The sequence below is a fragment of the Choloepus didactylus genome, chromosome 18 (assembly GCF_015220235.1).
Source record: "Choloepus didactylus isolate mChoDid1 chromosome 18, mChoDid1.pri, whole genome shotgun sequence".
NCBI lineage: Eukaryota > Metazoa > Chordata > Mammalia > Pilosa > Megalonychidae > Choloepus > Choloepus didactylus.
Window position 1 is genome coordinate 6,731,371 of NC_051324.1, and position 17,214 is coordinate 6,748,584.

General features: G+C 37.5%; 1 protein-coding gene across 2 annotated transcripts in view; it reads right to left on the minus strand.

Moving 5' to 3' along the window:
• Positions 1–17,214, minus strand: part of MAP2K4 (mitogen-activated protein kinase kinase 4) — a 136,386-nt gene that overhangs the window by 67,436 nt on the left and 51,736 nt on the right. For both annotated transcript variants that reach the window (XM_037808528.1, XM_037808527.1), the window contains one exon: positions 3,615–3,789. In XM_037808528.1, coding sequence (XP_037664456.1) covers positions 3,615–3,789 — 175 coding nt within the window. The remainder of the gene's footprint in view (positions 1–3,614; positions 3,790–17,214) is intronic.

Genomic DNA, 17,214 nt, shown 5'->3' on the forward strand with positions numbered 1-17,214 from the left:
CTGCAGATACTGTCAGGAGGGCCCTGGTACTTCCCACCAAGCCTGGGATTAACCTAGGTCTCGACTGCAGGTCAGGGACACTGAGGTCAAGATCCAAATACCAAGGAGAAGCAGCAAGACAAAAATCGAGGTCAGGTTACCAGGCCAGGATCAGGAACCCTTAAATCAACCTACAACCTGACTGGCAGCCTGGAGAACCATCCTCAGCCCAACTCAACAAACTGCTGTAAGTGTAACTCTGACCTGTACCATGTGCCACTTCATGGAATCTGATTTACTGTATCTTAACTGATTTTTAGATTGTCTTAGATAATTAACCTCTGGTATCTAAGAATTCATCTTTTCAAATACTTCTTATATGTAGCAAAATAAATTTGGGGAACTATGCCCTCAAAACTAAAAATGAGGAACAAAAATAAAATAAAATAATACCACAATTCATCTTGGTTAAGATACCGCATGGACATCTTAAGGATAATTTCCAGAATAGGCTTAACATCTAACATAATAATTCCCCTGTAATCCCAAAGAACATATTAAACTGCTAGTTCAGAGCTACTCCAAGCATGTTTCTCCTTTCACCAACAGTAGTGGTAAATGCTTAGGAGTCCAAAACACTTTCTTATTTCTTTTAAATCTCTGTGGTCCTTTCAGAAGTAAACACAGTGGGCACTCAGTAAGCACAGTATGATCGAGTTATCTACATCTAAAACGTCATTATCTAACTCCTTCTTAATCATACACTGCCTCTGCCTATTTGTGCTTGTCAATTCTGTATGGCTAAGTGATGAAGGAACAAACTACCCCAGGTGTAATGAAAGGCTCTTTTTTTTTTTTTTTTTTTTTTCAGTTTCTCAAAGATTTTATTTTTTTTTATTTTTTTTTATCATCATTTTATTGAGATATATTCACATACCACGCAGTCATACAAAACAAATTGTGCTTTCGATTGTTTACAGTACCATTACATAGTTGTACATTCATCACCTAAATCAATCCCTGACACCTTCATTAGCACACACACAAAAATAACAAGAATAATAATTAGAGTGAAAAAGAGCAATTGAAGTAAAAAAGAACACTAGGTACCTTTGTCTGTTTGTTTGCTTCCCCTACTTTTCTACACATCCATCCATAAACTAGACAAAGTGGAGTTTGGTCCTTATGGCATTCCCAATCCCACTGTCACCCCTCATAAGCTACATTTTTATACAACTGTCTTCGAGATTCATGGGTTCTGGGTTGTAGTTTAATAGTTTCAGGTATCCACCACCAGCTACCCCAATTCTTTAGAACCTAAAAAAGGTTGTCTAAAGTGTGCGTAAGAGTGCCCACCAGAGTGATCTCTCGGCTCGTTTTGGAATCTCTCTGCCACTGAAGCTTATTTCATTTCCTGAAAGGCTCTTTAAAGAGACCAACACTAAATAAGTTTCAAAATTTGCACTTCACTGCCCACTTCAGTCATCAAATGAGTGTAAATTTGTAGTGGAGATTAATGCAAAGCCACCTCTTCTTTCAGTTTTAATGAAGTCATGGAATCCAAGTCAAAATGCCCCTTGTTCACATCCCAGTTAAGCTTGCTCAAGAATTCAAGGTGTTAAACAAAAGTAGACTATACCACCTGATGCATACAGATTTAAGTTACCCATCTGTAGATCCCAAGATCATCTTGGAAGCATTTAAGAGCTGGAAGTTGTAACAGCATTTCAACCAGGGCTCTCGCAGTAGCCATTTCTAAGGGTAGATTACAAACACTGGACAATTTCCTATTTGCACTATTAAATTCCTTCAAAAGTTAAGCAGTTATTATACAGTTCCAAATCTTGTAATATCAAATTAATCACTGAGAAAAACTTTTTTAACACCAAAATGAACTTTATTTACCTTTGAGACCTATTAACCATGGCCAAAGGCTGCACACGTTATTAAAACAGATTAGACAGTGGTTGACATAATGAAGCACAAATAGCAAAGACTGAAAAAAGGCAGAAAATAAATTTTTTAATTTCCCTAGCACCTAGAAGAAAAGTTTAGAACTTTAGCTATATATGAAAGTTGTCTCTTAAGAACCAGCCAACCAAAACTGGATGTCATGCATGGATAATAGATGAGTACAATGTAACACTAATCCAGAAGATTCTAGATAAAATGATGTCCCTTGCACTTACATTGCAATGGCACAAAATAATTGAGAAATAAAATTATTTCACATTCTAAAGAAAATATTTTATTTCAAAAGATTATCTAGAACAGAATTCCTTAGCCTATTCATCTTCAGAGATTTAAGGATTATATGCAAAATTTTGACTTTGTATGCATTTTCCTAAGAAAAAAAGTCCACAGTTCTCATTGCATTGAAAAAAGAAATATGACCAAAAACAAGGCTACAAGCCCACAGAGAAAATCATAAAATTCTTCACCAATAATTTATTATTAGTTTGATCTAACCCAGCAAATAGAAAGCGCAACAATTAAGGAGGCTAAAAAAAATCAGAGTTAGATTTTGTTCATGACAGACTTCTAAACAATTAGCATTTTATATTAACAGGGTGCAAATCCACTTTCAAAAGTCCAACAAGAACCTGAGGCTTTTCTCCCATTGAGGCATATCAACAAACTCTCCAAATAGAGGTTTATACAGGAAGTTGATTAACTTAGGACTGTCTTTGCAAACCCATTTTCTATTCTTGCAAACTGGGAAATTATTTGTTTCCAGAGGAATTTTACATTCACTGAAGACAAGGCCATATCTAGCTTTTTTTTTTTTTTTTTTTTTTTTTGGTCTTTTTCTTTTTAAATCACCACCCTCTACTTCCCAGTTTTCCCAAAAAATCTTATACAGAGGAAACAATCATTAAACGTCTGAACAAACAAATGAACAGATTACAATTACATGGACCCATCAGGAGTCGGGTGGAAACTACCAGTTCCTGACAGGTAGCAACTTAAGCCTGTCAGTTATAGGCTATGGCGCAAAACTCCATTTCTGGCCATTCTTGATTGTTTTGAAAATGAACACATTAAGTGGCATGACACTCTCAAGGAGGACAGACTGTGACAGGATCATCACAAAGTATGCGTTTCAATACAACTTGAAAACCAGGGAACAGGGCAGTACTGAGTTGATTTGCAATAACCAAACAGAAGCCGAGCCGGTCAGGACCGAGTAAGGTTGAGGTTAGTGGCAACAGCATGTGTGTGGTCTCCAGGAAACCGTCAGCAAGACTGCTGTTAGCCCTAGCCCCGCACCTTGCCCAGCCCGCGTGCTGCCTCCTCTTCCGGCTCCCGCCTGCTCAGGCAGCACTGCCCTGCTCCCAGGGGCGGCCACCTGGCCTCAACTCACCTTGGCAGTGGGAGGGCCTGAAGCGTAAAACACGTTAATGCATCATGCCAAAAATGCAATGGGCAAGCACACTTCACACACTCCTGTTTCTAGAGAGAGAGAACACGTGCCACCAACAAGACAACCTCCATACAAAGGGCCCTAAAGAAGTCCTGAGAAGCAACTGTTTAAGCACCACAAGAGTTAAGAACAGAATAATAGGGGCATTTTTCCACCACCAAATTTCACCTAATGGATTAAAGTACCAAAAACAATTATGGGCATCACCTACTTTAACTGCCATTATTTGCCCACTTGGTTTGTGGACCATTTTGTTGACAGAACCATAAGCTCCTCGTCCAATTTCTCCAAGGTCTTTCAAGTCCTCTGCAGTGAAATCCCAGTGTTGCTCAGGGGAGATCTTCAGCTTTCCTGACGATTCAATGCTGTGTGTTCTCAGTCTCTCTCTGTCAAAATATTGGGAAGCAATTTTTCCACATTTTAAATAAGTTTTAACTTTTTTTCTTTTAGCTAGCACTGAGTAATGTGTGGGAAAACTTGTTTTCTCATAAGTTACTAAAAGCAGTCTGAACTCCAGGTTTTGGAAGTTTTTTGGTTTCTTTCTTTCAGTTTGATTTCCTGCATATTCAACCAAAAAAGACCTGAATTTAGGCTACTTATAAGCCAACAGACACAGCTTCAATGGGACCTAAAATTAAATTTCCATTTATTGATGAAACTAATTCTGCATACCGGCTTTCATTTGGAAATAAAAGATCATTTTCAAACTTTGTAAAACTGCACTATCAAATGCAGAATCCCAGGAGTCGAAACCCCATTTCCAAAAAGTCCTTATCCTACCTTACCCAATATTAATTATTGCAGGACTTCAATCCCTTAGTGCAGTAGTTCCAAAATGCTGCTACACATTAGAACTACCTAGAGAGAGTTTTAAAATCCAAATAGCCAGGTATTTCCCCACAGCAATTAAATCAGTGTACCTGGGGATGGCAGCCAGGATTCAGTATTTTGAAACATCTCCAGGTGATTACAATGCGCAGCAAAGTTTGGGAACTACTGCCCTGGTATATTGTACTGTTCTTAATGCCAGGCTGAGGTGGGTGAACAGTTAAATGAATACGTAACTGAGCTCCAGGAGGAAAACTGTCATCTGTTAGTCAAATTTGAATCTTTTAACCCTTGTTCAACAGATAAAGCAGTGGAGTGAAAAACTGGTCACTTGTGGACAGAAAAGCTCACTCACTACAATTTTTCATTAAATAAAAAAATCACCCTCCAAATCCCAACCTGGAGATCAAAGGATTTACTTCTAACCATGTTTTGTAGAAAACGAATCAAATGAAAAGTATAAAATCAATCGCTCTTTCTCTCATACATACACCCTCCCAATGTGTGGTAATAAACTGTATCAAACTAAAGAGGGCAGCACACATGAGGAGAAAAGATTCCACTGAATGTCAACTACATTTCTCAATTTTACATTCAAATGGTAAGAATCTCTCTAAAAATCTGATCTGGTGAAACAAAAAAGAAAATTTTAAGTCCCTTGTTATTTATTTCTCTTCCTTCAGGTTTGGGAATGTTTGTTTATGTTAACAAAATTGGTTTTTGTGGCTACTTTTAAGGATGTCAAAATATTTAGAATTACAAAATCTCTCTCCCAGAAAATTATTTGTACTAATATTAATAATAACCAAGATTCAGAGATTGCTATAATTTGTCTAAATAACAATTTAGTGAACCAACATTCCAAATGCCTGATTCTCAAATCATAATATTAATAAATCATACTAGCTTTCATTCATATAAGTACTTTTCAGCTTACAAAATAATTTCACCCATATTATTTTGTACTCGAGCACCTCAAATCACAAGGAGCCTAGAAAGCAGTGGCATAAGTGATGATTCATATAAATCTACCTGGGTACAGAGGTAAAGCCTGTACTGTACTTTTAAGATGGAAATGATACCTAGACAAGTAGATCAACTCCAGTGACAAATTTTCTCAGTAATCTTTTTCCTAAACTAGGCAGATTAAGCCAAGAAATATCCTACCATAAAGAAATTCCATGTATAATGATAATCGTTCTATGATCAAGGCAATTCAGTACTATCTCTGTGGCTCAGTTTCGTCACTGGTGAAACATGCACTAGTCTACACTGAGGGTAGCTGAAAAAAATTCATTAAAATCACTTGTAAATTGGAAGCAAAGCTTTTAAACTGTTTATCCATTTAAGGGCTGCAGCAGACAGGCTCTAAGGGGGCCCTCAAGATCCCACCTTCCTGGGATTCACTCCTCTGTGTAAACTCCTCTCGTAAAGTATGTTTGGCACTTGTCACTTGCTTCTAACTAACAGAATATGGCAAAGGTGATGGAATATCACTCTCAGGATTATGGTGTATCATAAGGTGACTTTTGCTAGCATTCCTGATAAATGAAATTAATATTACTATATAAAATCAGAGAATGACAGAAGAGCTGCAATATATGGGTTGTACACATCAGATGTTAAAAGGTGCAATACATTCTACAACTGAGCACCACGTTCTGTAACTGAACAGGCAAAGAAATTACACTGAACAATAAAATAGTGATCCAAAAAAAAAAAAAGAGCTGCAATACTCTAATACATTAAAGACTGAATTTTAGCATTACGGAATTCTCTGCTAAAGGCTAACATAGCTTAGCCGGCTGGGTAGTTTCTGGATAAGGTCCTTCTTTTCCTTTTGAATATGAACAGATTTTGGGGCTAAGGGATGCAAGGTATCTTTTTGGGCTAATGAAATATTCTAAAATTTTGTTATAACGCACAAATCTCAATATATTGTAAGCCACCAAACCACATATTTTATATGAATTGTATTGTAATAGTTATTTTAAAACAACAGTGAACAGGAGACTGTGATTACCACCAGAAATCCATGTTTATCATTTAGTGAGGAAAAGAGTTGTGAAGAGCACAGAAAAATGAGCTGCTATTATGACGTCACCAAAGCATGTTCATACAGTCTTCATTCATACTGAGCTGGCAATCTTTCAGTAAAAATGGACCAATTTCATTGAAAAAAGTTAATCTAACAGTTAATCTAACCAAAATGGCTTCTAAAATGGGCTGAACATAGCTATGGTGCTAAGCCGACAAGATCCGGAAGCCTGACCAGAAGAACCCTTCTCCGCCACTGAACTCCAGCAGTCACTGGAGGCAACAGCACCAAGTAGCCAAAACCTTAATCATAGTTCCTACCTTGGGGCAAATTTGTTAAACAAGATTTATGTTTTACTTCTACCAGACAGTATCAGAAATTCTCAGTCATTTTATTATGAATCTGTTACCTGAAAATTAGTTCAATTTGTCTAATAATAACAGTTTTTCCCAAAGCCCTTGCCCTGTCAGAAAGTTAAGTTCAGCCTAGGAACTTACACTGTACTCTTACAGTCCTTCAAAAATAAATGTTAAGTGCTCTATAATATGGGCAAAAATAAACCAAGATATTCCATCATTCTCTTTTTTGAGTCCACCCAAGAAAGAAGCAAGAGATTGAGGTTCCAAAATAATAACCCAAGTTCTCAGACAGGAACACAATCCTGGCAGCATACTGTAACCGCCTACACAGAAAAGTCCCATTAGGAGGAGTCTCCACTAACAGGGTCCATTAATAAAAACAGGGATCCCATTCCAATAAATTTGAAAGGACTGTACAAGTCCTTCTGTTTAATCAGCAAATCATTTGTACTATCTAGTTACAGCTTTGGCTTTCAATGTCTTTAATATGAAGTTAAGTTTTAGTAGTTTTTATTGTAATAGGACTTGCAATTAAATTTTCAAATTATACACAGTCCAGTCCAAAAATCAGCTGCATAACATTTTTTAATGCCCACAAATCACAAATCTGAATTCAATAGCGTATCTTTTTTAAATTTTTTATCATTGTGTATTAGAAAAGTTGTGAGTTTACAGAATAATCATGCATAAAATACAGGAGTTAGTTATAACACCCTATTATTAAAACCCTGCATTGGTGTGGAATAACTGTTACAAACAATAACACAATTTTATAATTGCACTATTAACTACAGTCCATGTACTTAGGGTTCACTACTTGTGTAGTTTTCCATGGATTTCTTTTTTAATTTTTATTCAATAATTTATCTCTTGAATGTAGTATTTCAAGCACAATACATTTGTTGATAGATACTAGAGTAGCTAGCAGCTGTTTAGATATAGGCTGATGTTGCTTACCCTTAAAATACTTTGTCCTATGTAAAGGTAAACAGTACTTCAGTGTCCATAATAAACTTTGGTGAAATATACAGATAACACAAAGGATTAAAATTTGAAAAAAAAAAAAAAAAATCATTCAGACTTACATTTGTGGACATACTGTAGCTAACCTTCAGATTTGCTGATTAATATAAATAGACAGGGTTTATGCCCTGGGCAGTCAGTATCTTCATGCCCCTCTTTAAAAGATTACATGCCCTAGCTTTATAGATGGATGCCATACAAATGAATGGAGGATGTCAAAGATTTTAAGGCTTACCCCCTTCCAACCGTTTAGAGGGAACACTTACTCCCCATGCCTCATCGTTCTACATGAAGGGATCTGATCTCTCACCTGGGTCCTCAGAAACTGGACACACTCAGCTCGTTTCCTCTCTTTCAAAGCCAGTCTGCCTAGAGAAAAGGTTTATCCTAGTTCTCTGTCTGTCATGACTTAAAAGAGGCTGCCACTGATCGGGCAGCTAAGTCTGAATAACTCAAGAACAGAAGGAGTTAGCAAACTCTCTTCTGGCCTCAAATGAAAACCTAGGTTTCCAATAAATTTATCAAGAAAAGACAAACGTTATAATCTTGATCTATCTGGCTACTGTATCTCTCTTAATTGGTTCCAAATACAAATGGAAAGAAGCGCTTTTTTTTTTTTAACTCAGAACCTTCCATATAACCAAGACCAAACATTTTCCAAAATTTTAACAAAATATCAGATAGTAATAAAACTAAATGTAATTATGCAAGTCCTAGAGTTCAATGAAAAAATAACTGCATTATGACCTAAGACGTTCCAGGCCCCAAAATTTTCAGTTATGTAATAGACCCTATAACCCGAAACAAATTCCCTGTGGTCTCCCTGTAAAAGGACACAGACAAATACTGTTGGTAAAATTCAGTTACAAAGGCGGTTTCAAAGTGTTACTCTATTCCATTTCTAGAAAAAGTTCACCAAAAAAGATTCGAGGGTAACAAAGGATCATGTGCAGTCTGCTAACCATTATTTCTGTCCTAAACTACAATAAGGAGACTTATGAAAGAAATAAGCTTGCTTATGAACTGTAAAAAAACACACTCTGAGAATACTGGGGAAGAGCAAAACCAACATGTTCTTTTTTCACTTTTATTTTTTATTCTTGTTCTGGTTCTTTCTGATGTAAGGAAAATGTTCAGAGATATATCGTAGTGATGAACGCATAACTGTGATCATACTGTGGACAGTTGATTGTATATCATGGATGACTGTATGGTGTGTGAATGTATTTCAATAAAACTGAATTTAATTAAAAAAACTGATCATAAAATATAACTCAATTTTATTTAAATAGACATTTTATGGACATAAGAAAAAAGAAAAAACCAACAGGTGTAAGGCTGCCTTTATTTGCCAAACAATAAATATTTATTGACAGTTATCCTCTTAAAGGGAAAAAAAAAGATTCACTGATTTCTTTGGATATCACTTTCTTGAAAACAGAGAAGGTGTTTTCCTTTCCCAACTTTCTATGCATAATTTTACACAGGTCTCCCTTAGCTGCCTAGAAACACTGCCCAGGATTCCTACTTAAAGCTGGAAAACTCAGAAACAGGGAAACTCAGCAAGAGTCACTAGCTGCCACCCAGTATCTGGTCTCCTCGCCTTCCTTCTTAGCAGGACCCAATTTTATTCAGGAGGGGAATCACTGAGACAACAGGCCACACCCCCAACCTTCCTTGCAATTAAATGTGGCCATATAAAGGTAACATAAAAAGAGCTGCATCAGAGACACCCCCAATCAAGATGCCCCTATCCCCCACCCCAAAGAAGCTTTCAACAACCAGCAAGAGCTGGCAGAAACATCTCTCTAAAAGCTCCAGAAAAGGAGCCTGTCATAACAACCAAAGGCGTAATCAAGAAAAAGGCCACTTAAAAGCAGCAGGATCTTGTGGTGGCCTGGCTGGCCCCTCCTCCATCCTTTCACAGGTTCAGCACAGAGGTGGTCCACACTCCCATGGCACATACGAGGACCAGCTTCAGAGGGAACAGGTAACCCTCCTGCACATGCTGGCAGCACTATGTCCAGCCCCATCTGCCTGGTGGTGGCCTGAGGGACATGCTGTCCCAAAACTTGCCCTGCGGGTAGAAGGCGGCTCCTACAGAACGCTATGGGAGAGCAGTCAAGTCACGCTGCCTGGGGTAAGGGATGGCTAGCTGTGGGGCACACAGTGGAGTGCCCCGGACCTGGAGGAGACTGTTTGCTAGGGAAGAGGGGACACCTGTATCCCTGTAACCAGAGGAATTCTTAGGGTCACATGCACATGCCCAAGACAAGAGGCACATGCAAAAAGGTTGCCCCTAAGATTTGACCTGGAAGTACTCTTCAAACTCACTATTTCTTTTTTCCTTCTTCTATTTTTTGTTGTTCTGTTGTTATTGTTAGCAAATGGCATTCAAGGAAAGCTCTGTTATAACACTAGTTGGATACAATATTAAGGAACAGCCAATTCAGAGTCTAAATTCCAGGAATAAAACACTAAAATATCAGAATATTTAGGTTCAGCAAGATTTGCAAAGCATACAAAGAAACAGGAAGTGATGCCCTAGGAAAAGGAGAAAATTAAAGCATTAGAAACCATTAATGAGGGAGACCAGACCTGGGACATTCCAGAAAAAGACTTTTAACAAATAGTCCTAAATATGCTTAAAGAGAAACTAAAAGTAACATGGACAAAGAACCAAAGGCAATCAGAAAAACAAAAGATGAACACAAAGACAATATCAAAAGAGAAATGAAGATTATGAAAAAGAACCAATCAGAGCTGAAGACCATGGTAACAGAAATTTAAAATTTCCTAGAGGGGTTCAACATTGATTAGAACTGGCAGAAGAAAGATGCAATGAACTTCAAGATAAGAAAATTGAAATTATCCACCCTGAGGAGCAGAAAGAGGAACGAATGAAGAAAAGTGAACAGAGCCTGAGAAACCTGTGGGACACCATCAAGCATACCAATATACTCATTGTGGGAGTCCCAGAAGGAAAAGAAAAAAAAGAGCAGAGAGAATATCCCTAGAAATAATGGCTGAAAACTTCCCAAATTTAATGAAAGACATGTATATATACATCTAAGATGCTCAACAAACTTCAAACAAGATAAAGCCAGATTGCTCCAAGTTACAATCAAATTGTTAAATGCCAAAGATAAAGAGAGAATTCAGAAACCCACAAGAGAGAAAAGCAACATGTCACATACAACGAAGCCTCAATAGCTACATGCTGATTTCTCATCAGACACCATGGAAGCATGAAGGCAGCAGGGAGAAGGCATATTTAAAGTGCTGAAAGCAAAAAACTGCCAACCAAACTGTCTTTCAAAAATGAGGCTGGAGTTAAGACATTCCCAGATAAACAAAAGCTAAGGAAATTCATCACCACCAGATTGGTCCTGAGTGTCAGTGTGGGAAGCTCAAGGGAGTTCTGCAGATTAAAAGGAAACGACGCTAGACAACTGACTGAAGCTACATGAAGAAATAAAATTCTCTGGTAAGGATAATGACATAGGTAAACAGAAATACCAGTACTGTTGTATTTTTGGTTTGTAACTTCACTTTTTACTTCCTATAGGATCTAAAAGGCAAATGCATAAAATGCTGGGATAGATGAATGGTTTGGGCTCAGGATGTATAGACATGCAATGTGTGACAAGAACTACATAAAGGTGGGGGAATGGAGGGATTTAGAAACATAGTTTACGTATGCTATCAAAATAAACAAGACTGTTAAAGATTTAGGATGTTAAATTGAAGCCCCAGGTAACCACAAAGAAAACATCAGAGAATATGTAAACTCACAGAGACAGAAAGTAAAGAACAGGTATGGGGTGGGGGTGGGGCAATGGAGACTAAATGCAAAATGAACACCGAAGTTTCTGTTTGCAGTGAAGGCAAAGTAGACAACAGATGGTGGTGAGGGCACCACGACACTGTGAACGTGATTAACATCACCGAATGGGATGCTTGGGAAGGGTTGGGAAGGGAAAATTTATGTGGTATATATGTCTCCGCAACTTAAAAAAAGAGAGAGAGAGAGAAACTAAAGAGATAATGACAATTAAATGCAATACATGATACTGGATGGAATCAAAGAATGGAGAAGAAAAGGCTCAAAAGGACATTATTGGGACATAAGAAAAAAATCAGAATATAGAATGTAAGCTTCATATCAACATTAAATTTCTTGAACTTGATAATGCACTAATGATTACCTAAGTGAATTATCTTTGTTGGTAGGAAATGTACATGAAGTATCATGTATTTAAGAAGTATGATGTGTGCAACCTGCTCTCAAATGTTAAGAAAATAGGAAGAAAGAAAGAGACAAAGAGGAAAAGAGAAAAATAGAGAGGAAAAAAAAAAAAAAAAAGACAGCAAAGATTGCAAAATACTGAAATTGTAGGACCTGGGTATCTGGGGGGAGGGGGATATGTTGAAGTTCTCTATATGGTATGTATATTATTTTTGAAACTATCCTGTAAATTTGAAATCATTTCAAAATCAAAGTTAAAAAAAAAAAAAAGGATCTGATTCAGCTAGAAGGAAGGTCCTTTTTGTTTCTTCCTTTCCTCCTTGTTGGCCTGGAATGTTGGTGACGACTAGAGGTCCAGCCATTCTCCAGCACCTTGAGTTGGAAACTTAGTACTGAGAATGAGGGAACAGAAAATAAAAGGATTCTGGGCTCTGATAACAATGAAGCCACTACACCAACCCTAGGAGGCCTACTTTCAGACTTCAGCTAAAGAAAAGAGAAATAAACTATCTTGTTTAAACTGTTATTTGTTGTTGTATATATGCAAACAAACTTATTTTTAATTGATACAGTCCCTAACTCTATTTTATTTCCCAGTCATTCTCAACGAAAGGACCTGTCCCACATCCCCAGTATCTGGCAGAATGTGGGAGGGGGAGACAGGGAAGTCTACTGGTATTTAGTGGTTAGAGACCAGTGATGCCCCTAGGAGGATTCCAGAAAACAAGCTAAAAGAACTGCCTTGAAAAACACTGCTCTAACCTATAAAACCCTTAACCAATTTCCTACAGCCCATCTAACTTCCACAAGTAATAATTCTTGGTTCTAGAGACTCAAAAGTTCTATCTTCTAGGGAAAACTGCACGTGTACACACACACACACACACACAGAAAAACTGACCCAAAAGCTATGGGTTTCTAATACAAGTGAAATATTTGTTCTCACAAATGTAGTGTTGGCAAAACACACAAGGTGATGGTAACATGGGTCTTGTCTCACATTAAATACTTAGATACTTAAATGTGCTAACTAGGAGACTTTGGAGTTCAAACAGGAATAAAATCCATCCAATTTAAGCCCTGTTAGACTAAAATTCAGTAGAAAGAAACTTGAAATCAAGGAATTAGTTTGTTAAATGAATCCGAAAAACAGAATTTTTGAGCTTTATGTTTACAATGAATTCCTTTTCAAGTACTTTCTTTGAATAACTCATCTTCTGGATGGATGTGACAAATTTGTCCATTCACTATTTAATACTCAGTCACTTCAGTTGCTGTTCTTTCACTGGCCAAGACTAATCTATAAATTTCTGCAATCCTACAGATCCCCTTGTTGCAAAGAAAACATGTCCCAAACAAAAAACTGTGACATAATATTGCAGAACTCTGACCACACTGGACATTGAGAAAGGCTGTATTTCATTCCAAATACATGTATTTCATGTCTTACAAAGCTGCTTGTCTATCAATGGATGGACCTGTGTTTTCTTTCTTCTCTTTACAAAAGCAATATAGTGGCATAGCCTGGGCTATCTCTAGGTATCCCCTATCTCCACTCCCACACCCCACCAAATATAATGTGTTCGATGTGCATATTCAGGGCAGAAGTACCTGAACCTCTTTTTAGAGCCAGATTACTCAATCCTAAACCCCTCCTAAAGCTGCACAGGTAAAGGGAAATAAGGGAAATTTAAAAAAAGAAAAAAAGTCAACCATAATCCAGAAAAAAACACTATTATTCAGTAAATATCATCTGCACTTTTTCTATACTATATGTATAGGTTACAACAATAGAAAATCATATATATTAAGTGCTTTATAGGTTTCACTTAATACAGCATTAACATATGGGGCACTAAATAATCCGTCACATCATTTTAACTGCTGCATGGTGAGGTGCACTGATTTCCCAGCACCAGCAGTGGGGGCGCCCACTCTGCTCGGTCAACAGCACCCTTTTTCCTCATGCCCACTTGAAAGGTGATTGGTTACATCACTTTTTAAAACTGTGTTTTGTTTTACTACTCCTCAAGTTGAACATTCTTATGTTATCTGGTGAACAGCATTTCTTCTTTTATTAACTGACCAAGAGCCCCCCTTCCCCAGGGTGCTTCTTTGTTTTGTTGTTATTGCTTCCGCTAATCCAACTTGTGTCCCGCACTGGCCTTTATTTACCCAGTTTGTTGTTTACCTTCCCATTGTATTTATGAACTTACATGTAAAACATTCAGTATTTACATGTTTTACATGTGAAACATTCAGTAAGTTACATGAACTTACATGTAAGTTCATAAATCCCATTGTATTTATGAACTTACATGTAAAACATTCAAATCAATCATCCCTTTACATTCTCTTCTCTTGCTGTCATGTTGCATCACTCCTCCTACTGCATGTGTTTTATGGATTTCACTTTGCCGTTGCATTTTTAGTGTCCTAGGAATGTCTCTTTTCCTCATCTATCTCCCTTTTCTGTAATTCTGCTGCCTACTCATCTGATTACCTTCTCTCAAGATTTTCTGATCCTCTTTTACAAATGCCATGATGTCTTCCACTGTATTAGTAATGCCAATTATTTCTGTAAAGAATATTTTGAATCCTGGAAATATTCAGAGAAACACTCTTCTCAAAGTCATCGAGATACTGTTCCCTAGTTCCGTAATTCCCATTCCCATCTTACACTGTCAGTTTGGGACTTCTGCTTCCGCCCACATGGAGTAACAAAAGCAGACTCTATCCTCACAAGGGTGACAACTAAAAAAAAGACAAATTATATGAAAAAATGGTTTTGAAAACATTAAACATTAGGCAACAAAGGGTGAGTGATCCCTGAGACAGTAAACATACAAGGTGAACCCTACAATTGCCCCAACTTGCTGCCTGGAATGAGTTCCCAGGCTGCAAGGCAGGGACAGATCCTGGCAGTATCCCTATGTTTAAGAGATGGATCGGGGAGTCTGGGAAGACCAACGCAGCTAGAGTTCCCAAGGCAGAGCACTAGATGAGCGCTGCACAGGGAGAGCCCCACAGACATGCCTCCTTAATCAGCGCATGCTTGTGAGGAACCCACCCAATCCCAAGAAAAGAACCACCCAAAAGGATGAGACGGAACAACATCCAGGCTCACACAAAGTAGGTTCCTATTACCACCCACTAGGGTAGAAAACATCATAATTCATGGGGAATCAAGGAGAATATTCAGAAGGATTTTCCCTTTCTAATGAGATAAAATTAGCTTTAGACTAAGCTGTTCTGGCCCCACCTACCAAAGCTAAAAGGCAAGATCAAAAAGGATTAAATAAACCTACTTCCAAGTAACTTAACAAAAGAACAAAGCTCAAAAATATTTATAAGAATACAAAACACCCAATAATATCTGGCATGCAAGCCAAAATAACCCAGTATGCAAAGAAGAAGGAAAATATGATCCATAATGAGAAAAATCAATCAATTGAAACTGACCCAGAAATGAAAGAGATGTGAGAACTAGCAGACTAGGACATAAAACAGCAGTTACAACTATAATCTGCATGTTCAAGAAACTAAAGGAGAGATGCAATAGGCTAAATGGAGATAAGAAAGACATAAATTCAATGTCTAGATACAAAAACTACAAATGGGTAGGAGGAAATGACTGGGGGTGATGGATATGTTCATAACCTTGACTGATGATAATTCACAAAACTTATCATCAAATTATACACTTTAAATATGTGCAGTTTATTTGTGTGTCAATTAGACCTCAGTAAAATTCTTGAGAGGGAGCGTGAAAGGGGAGGGGGGAGAAGATTGTCCCTGGGCCCCTCTCACCTATGTGACAGGAATTTGCCTCTCATACATCTCTAGTTCACAAGCATATTTGAGATGTGCAGCACTCAGTGTTTTACCAGTCAACACCCGCTGCAATGACTAATTCTCCTAGCCCCCGTTTCCATGTCCTCTAATACTGTACTCTGTACTGACAGGAGAAAATACGCAAACACAGTTCTCAGTCTGTACTGCTACCAGGACCCTCCTTCACTCCTTCCCACATGACTTACAATGACCACACTTGGCCAATACAAGGCATAAACATCCACTTCTCCCTCCCGATAGTTATTTTGTGCTGCACTTTCTCGCTGGATGAAATGAGAGTGAAGGGGCAGGAAAGGGGGTGAAGATACTCGGGTCTTTGAGACCAGTGGCTCACAGGTGGGCACCTTTCCTAAGGGTAAATTACTTTGTTTATTCTGGCTGCCTTACTATTAGTAGAGACCTATACAGTTTTGCATTAACTTTTCTTCATTTTTGGTGCTGTGTTTTCATCTTTGTTCCTCAGTAAGTATTTTAGCAGGATGATGCTACTCTTACTACACTTTGCATTAAATTCTGAGATTGCTTTTACAAAGTCAGAACTTTTGTTCCTGAAGCACATAAAAGTCAATAGTTTCAACTACTTTTCATTTATAATCCATAGCTAATTTTTCATATTACTATGTGAACTGTCTTTTAACAATATCCCTCTGAACACATTTTCAAGTTTAATTTTATTATTTCTCGGGGACATTTATCAAAATTTAAATCAATGAGAAAAAGGACTTTAGAGAAATAAATCTGATTTACAGACAAATTCATGAACACATGTATTCTTTAAGATATACTTACTTGAAATCTAGGCTACATCAACCAGTTTAATCCTAATCCATGCACTAAACTTTATCATGCTCTACTTTCTTATGTGTACTTTAGATACTAATGGGAAAATAAATAGGTAAAGTCTAATAATAGTTGGATTCAAGGGAATTTGAACCTTTCTATGAAGCTATTTAGGCTTAAGCATACAACACAACATGGGAGCATAAATGCACCTCAAATATTTTATTAAAGGAAGGAAAAAAGAAAGCTTTCATTCGCTTGGCTTCCTAATGCCTCAATTTGGTATTCTGGATATACATAATCACAGACTAACAATTCAATTAAAAAGGAAACAGACTTTAGTCTTGTCCTTCTAGAAACCCTCCCTGAGAATCCTGGATTAGACTTACTGTTCCTTCTCTGTGCCCATGTATGTTGAAATCAAGACATACCCAGTCCACAGCATATTCCTAATTTATATTCCCAGCAGCATTTCCAAAAAATTATATTAGGCAAGTTTGGATCTGCTTATTTTCAGTGAACCGCAATTTGGATGGAAAGGTTCAGTTCGTTCTTTTCTTAGTGTTAACAAGCTATTTAAAAATAGATTCTATAATATTCTGGGGAATCAACATTAAATGTTACTACTCTAAAACTCGTAAAATCTAGTTCCCTCTCCTCCCCGCACCCCCAAAAATAC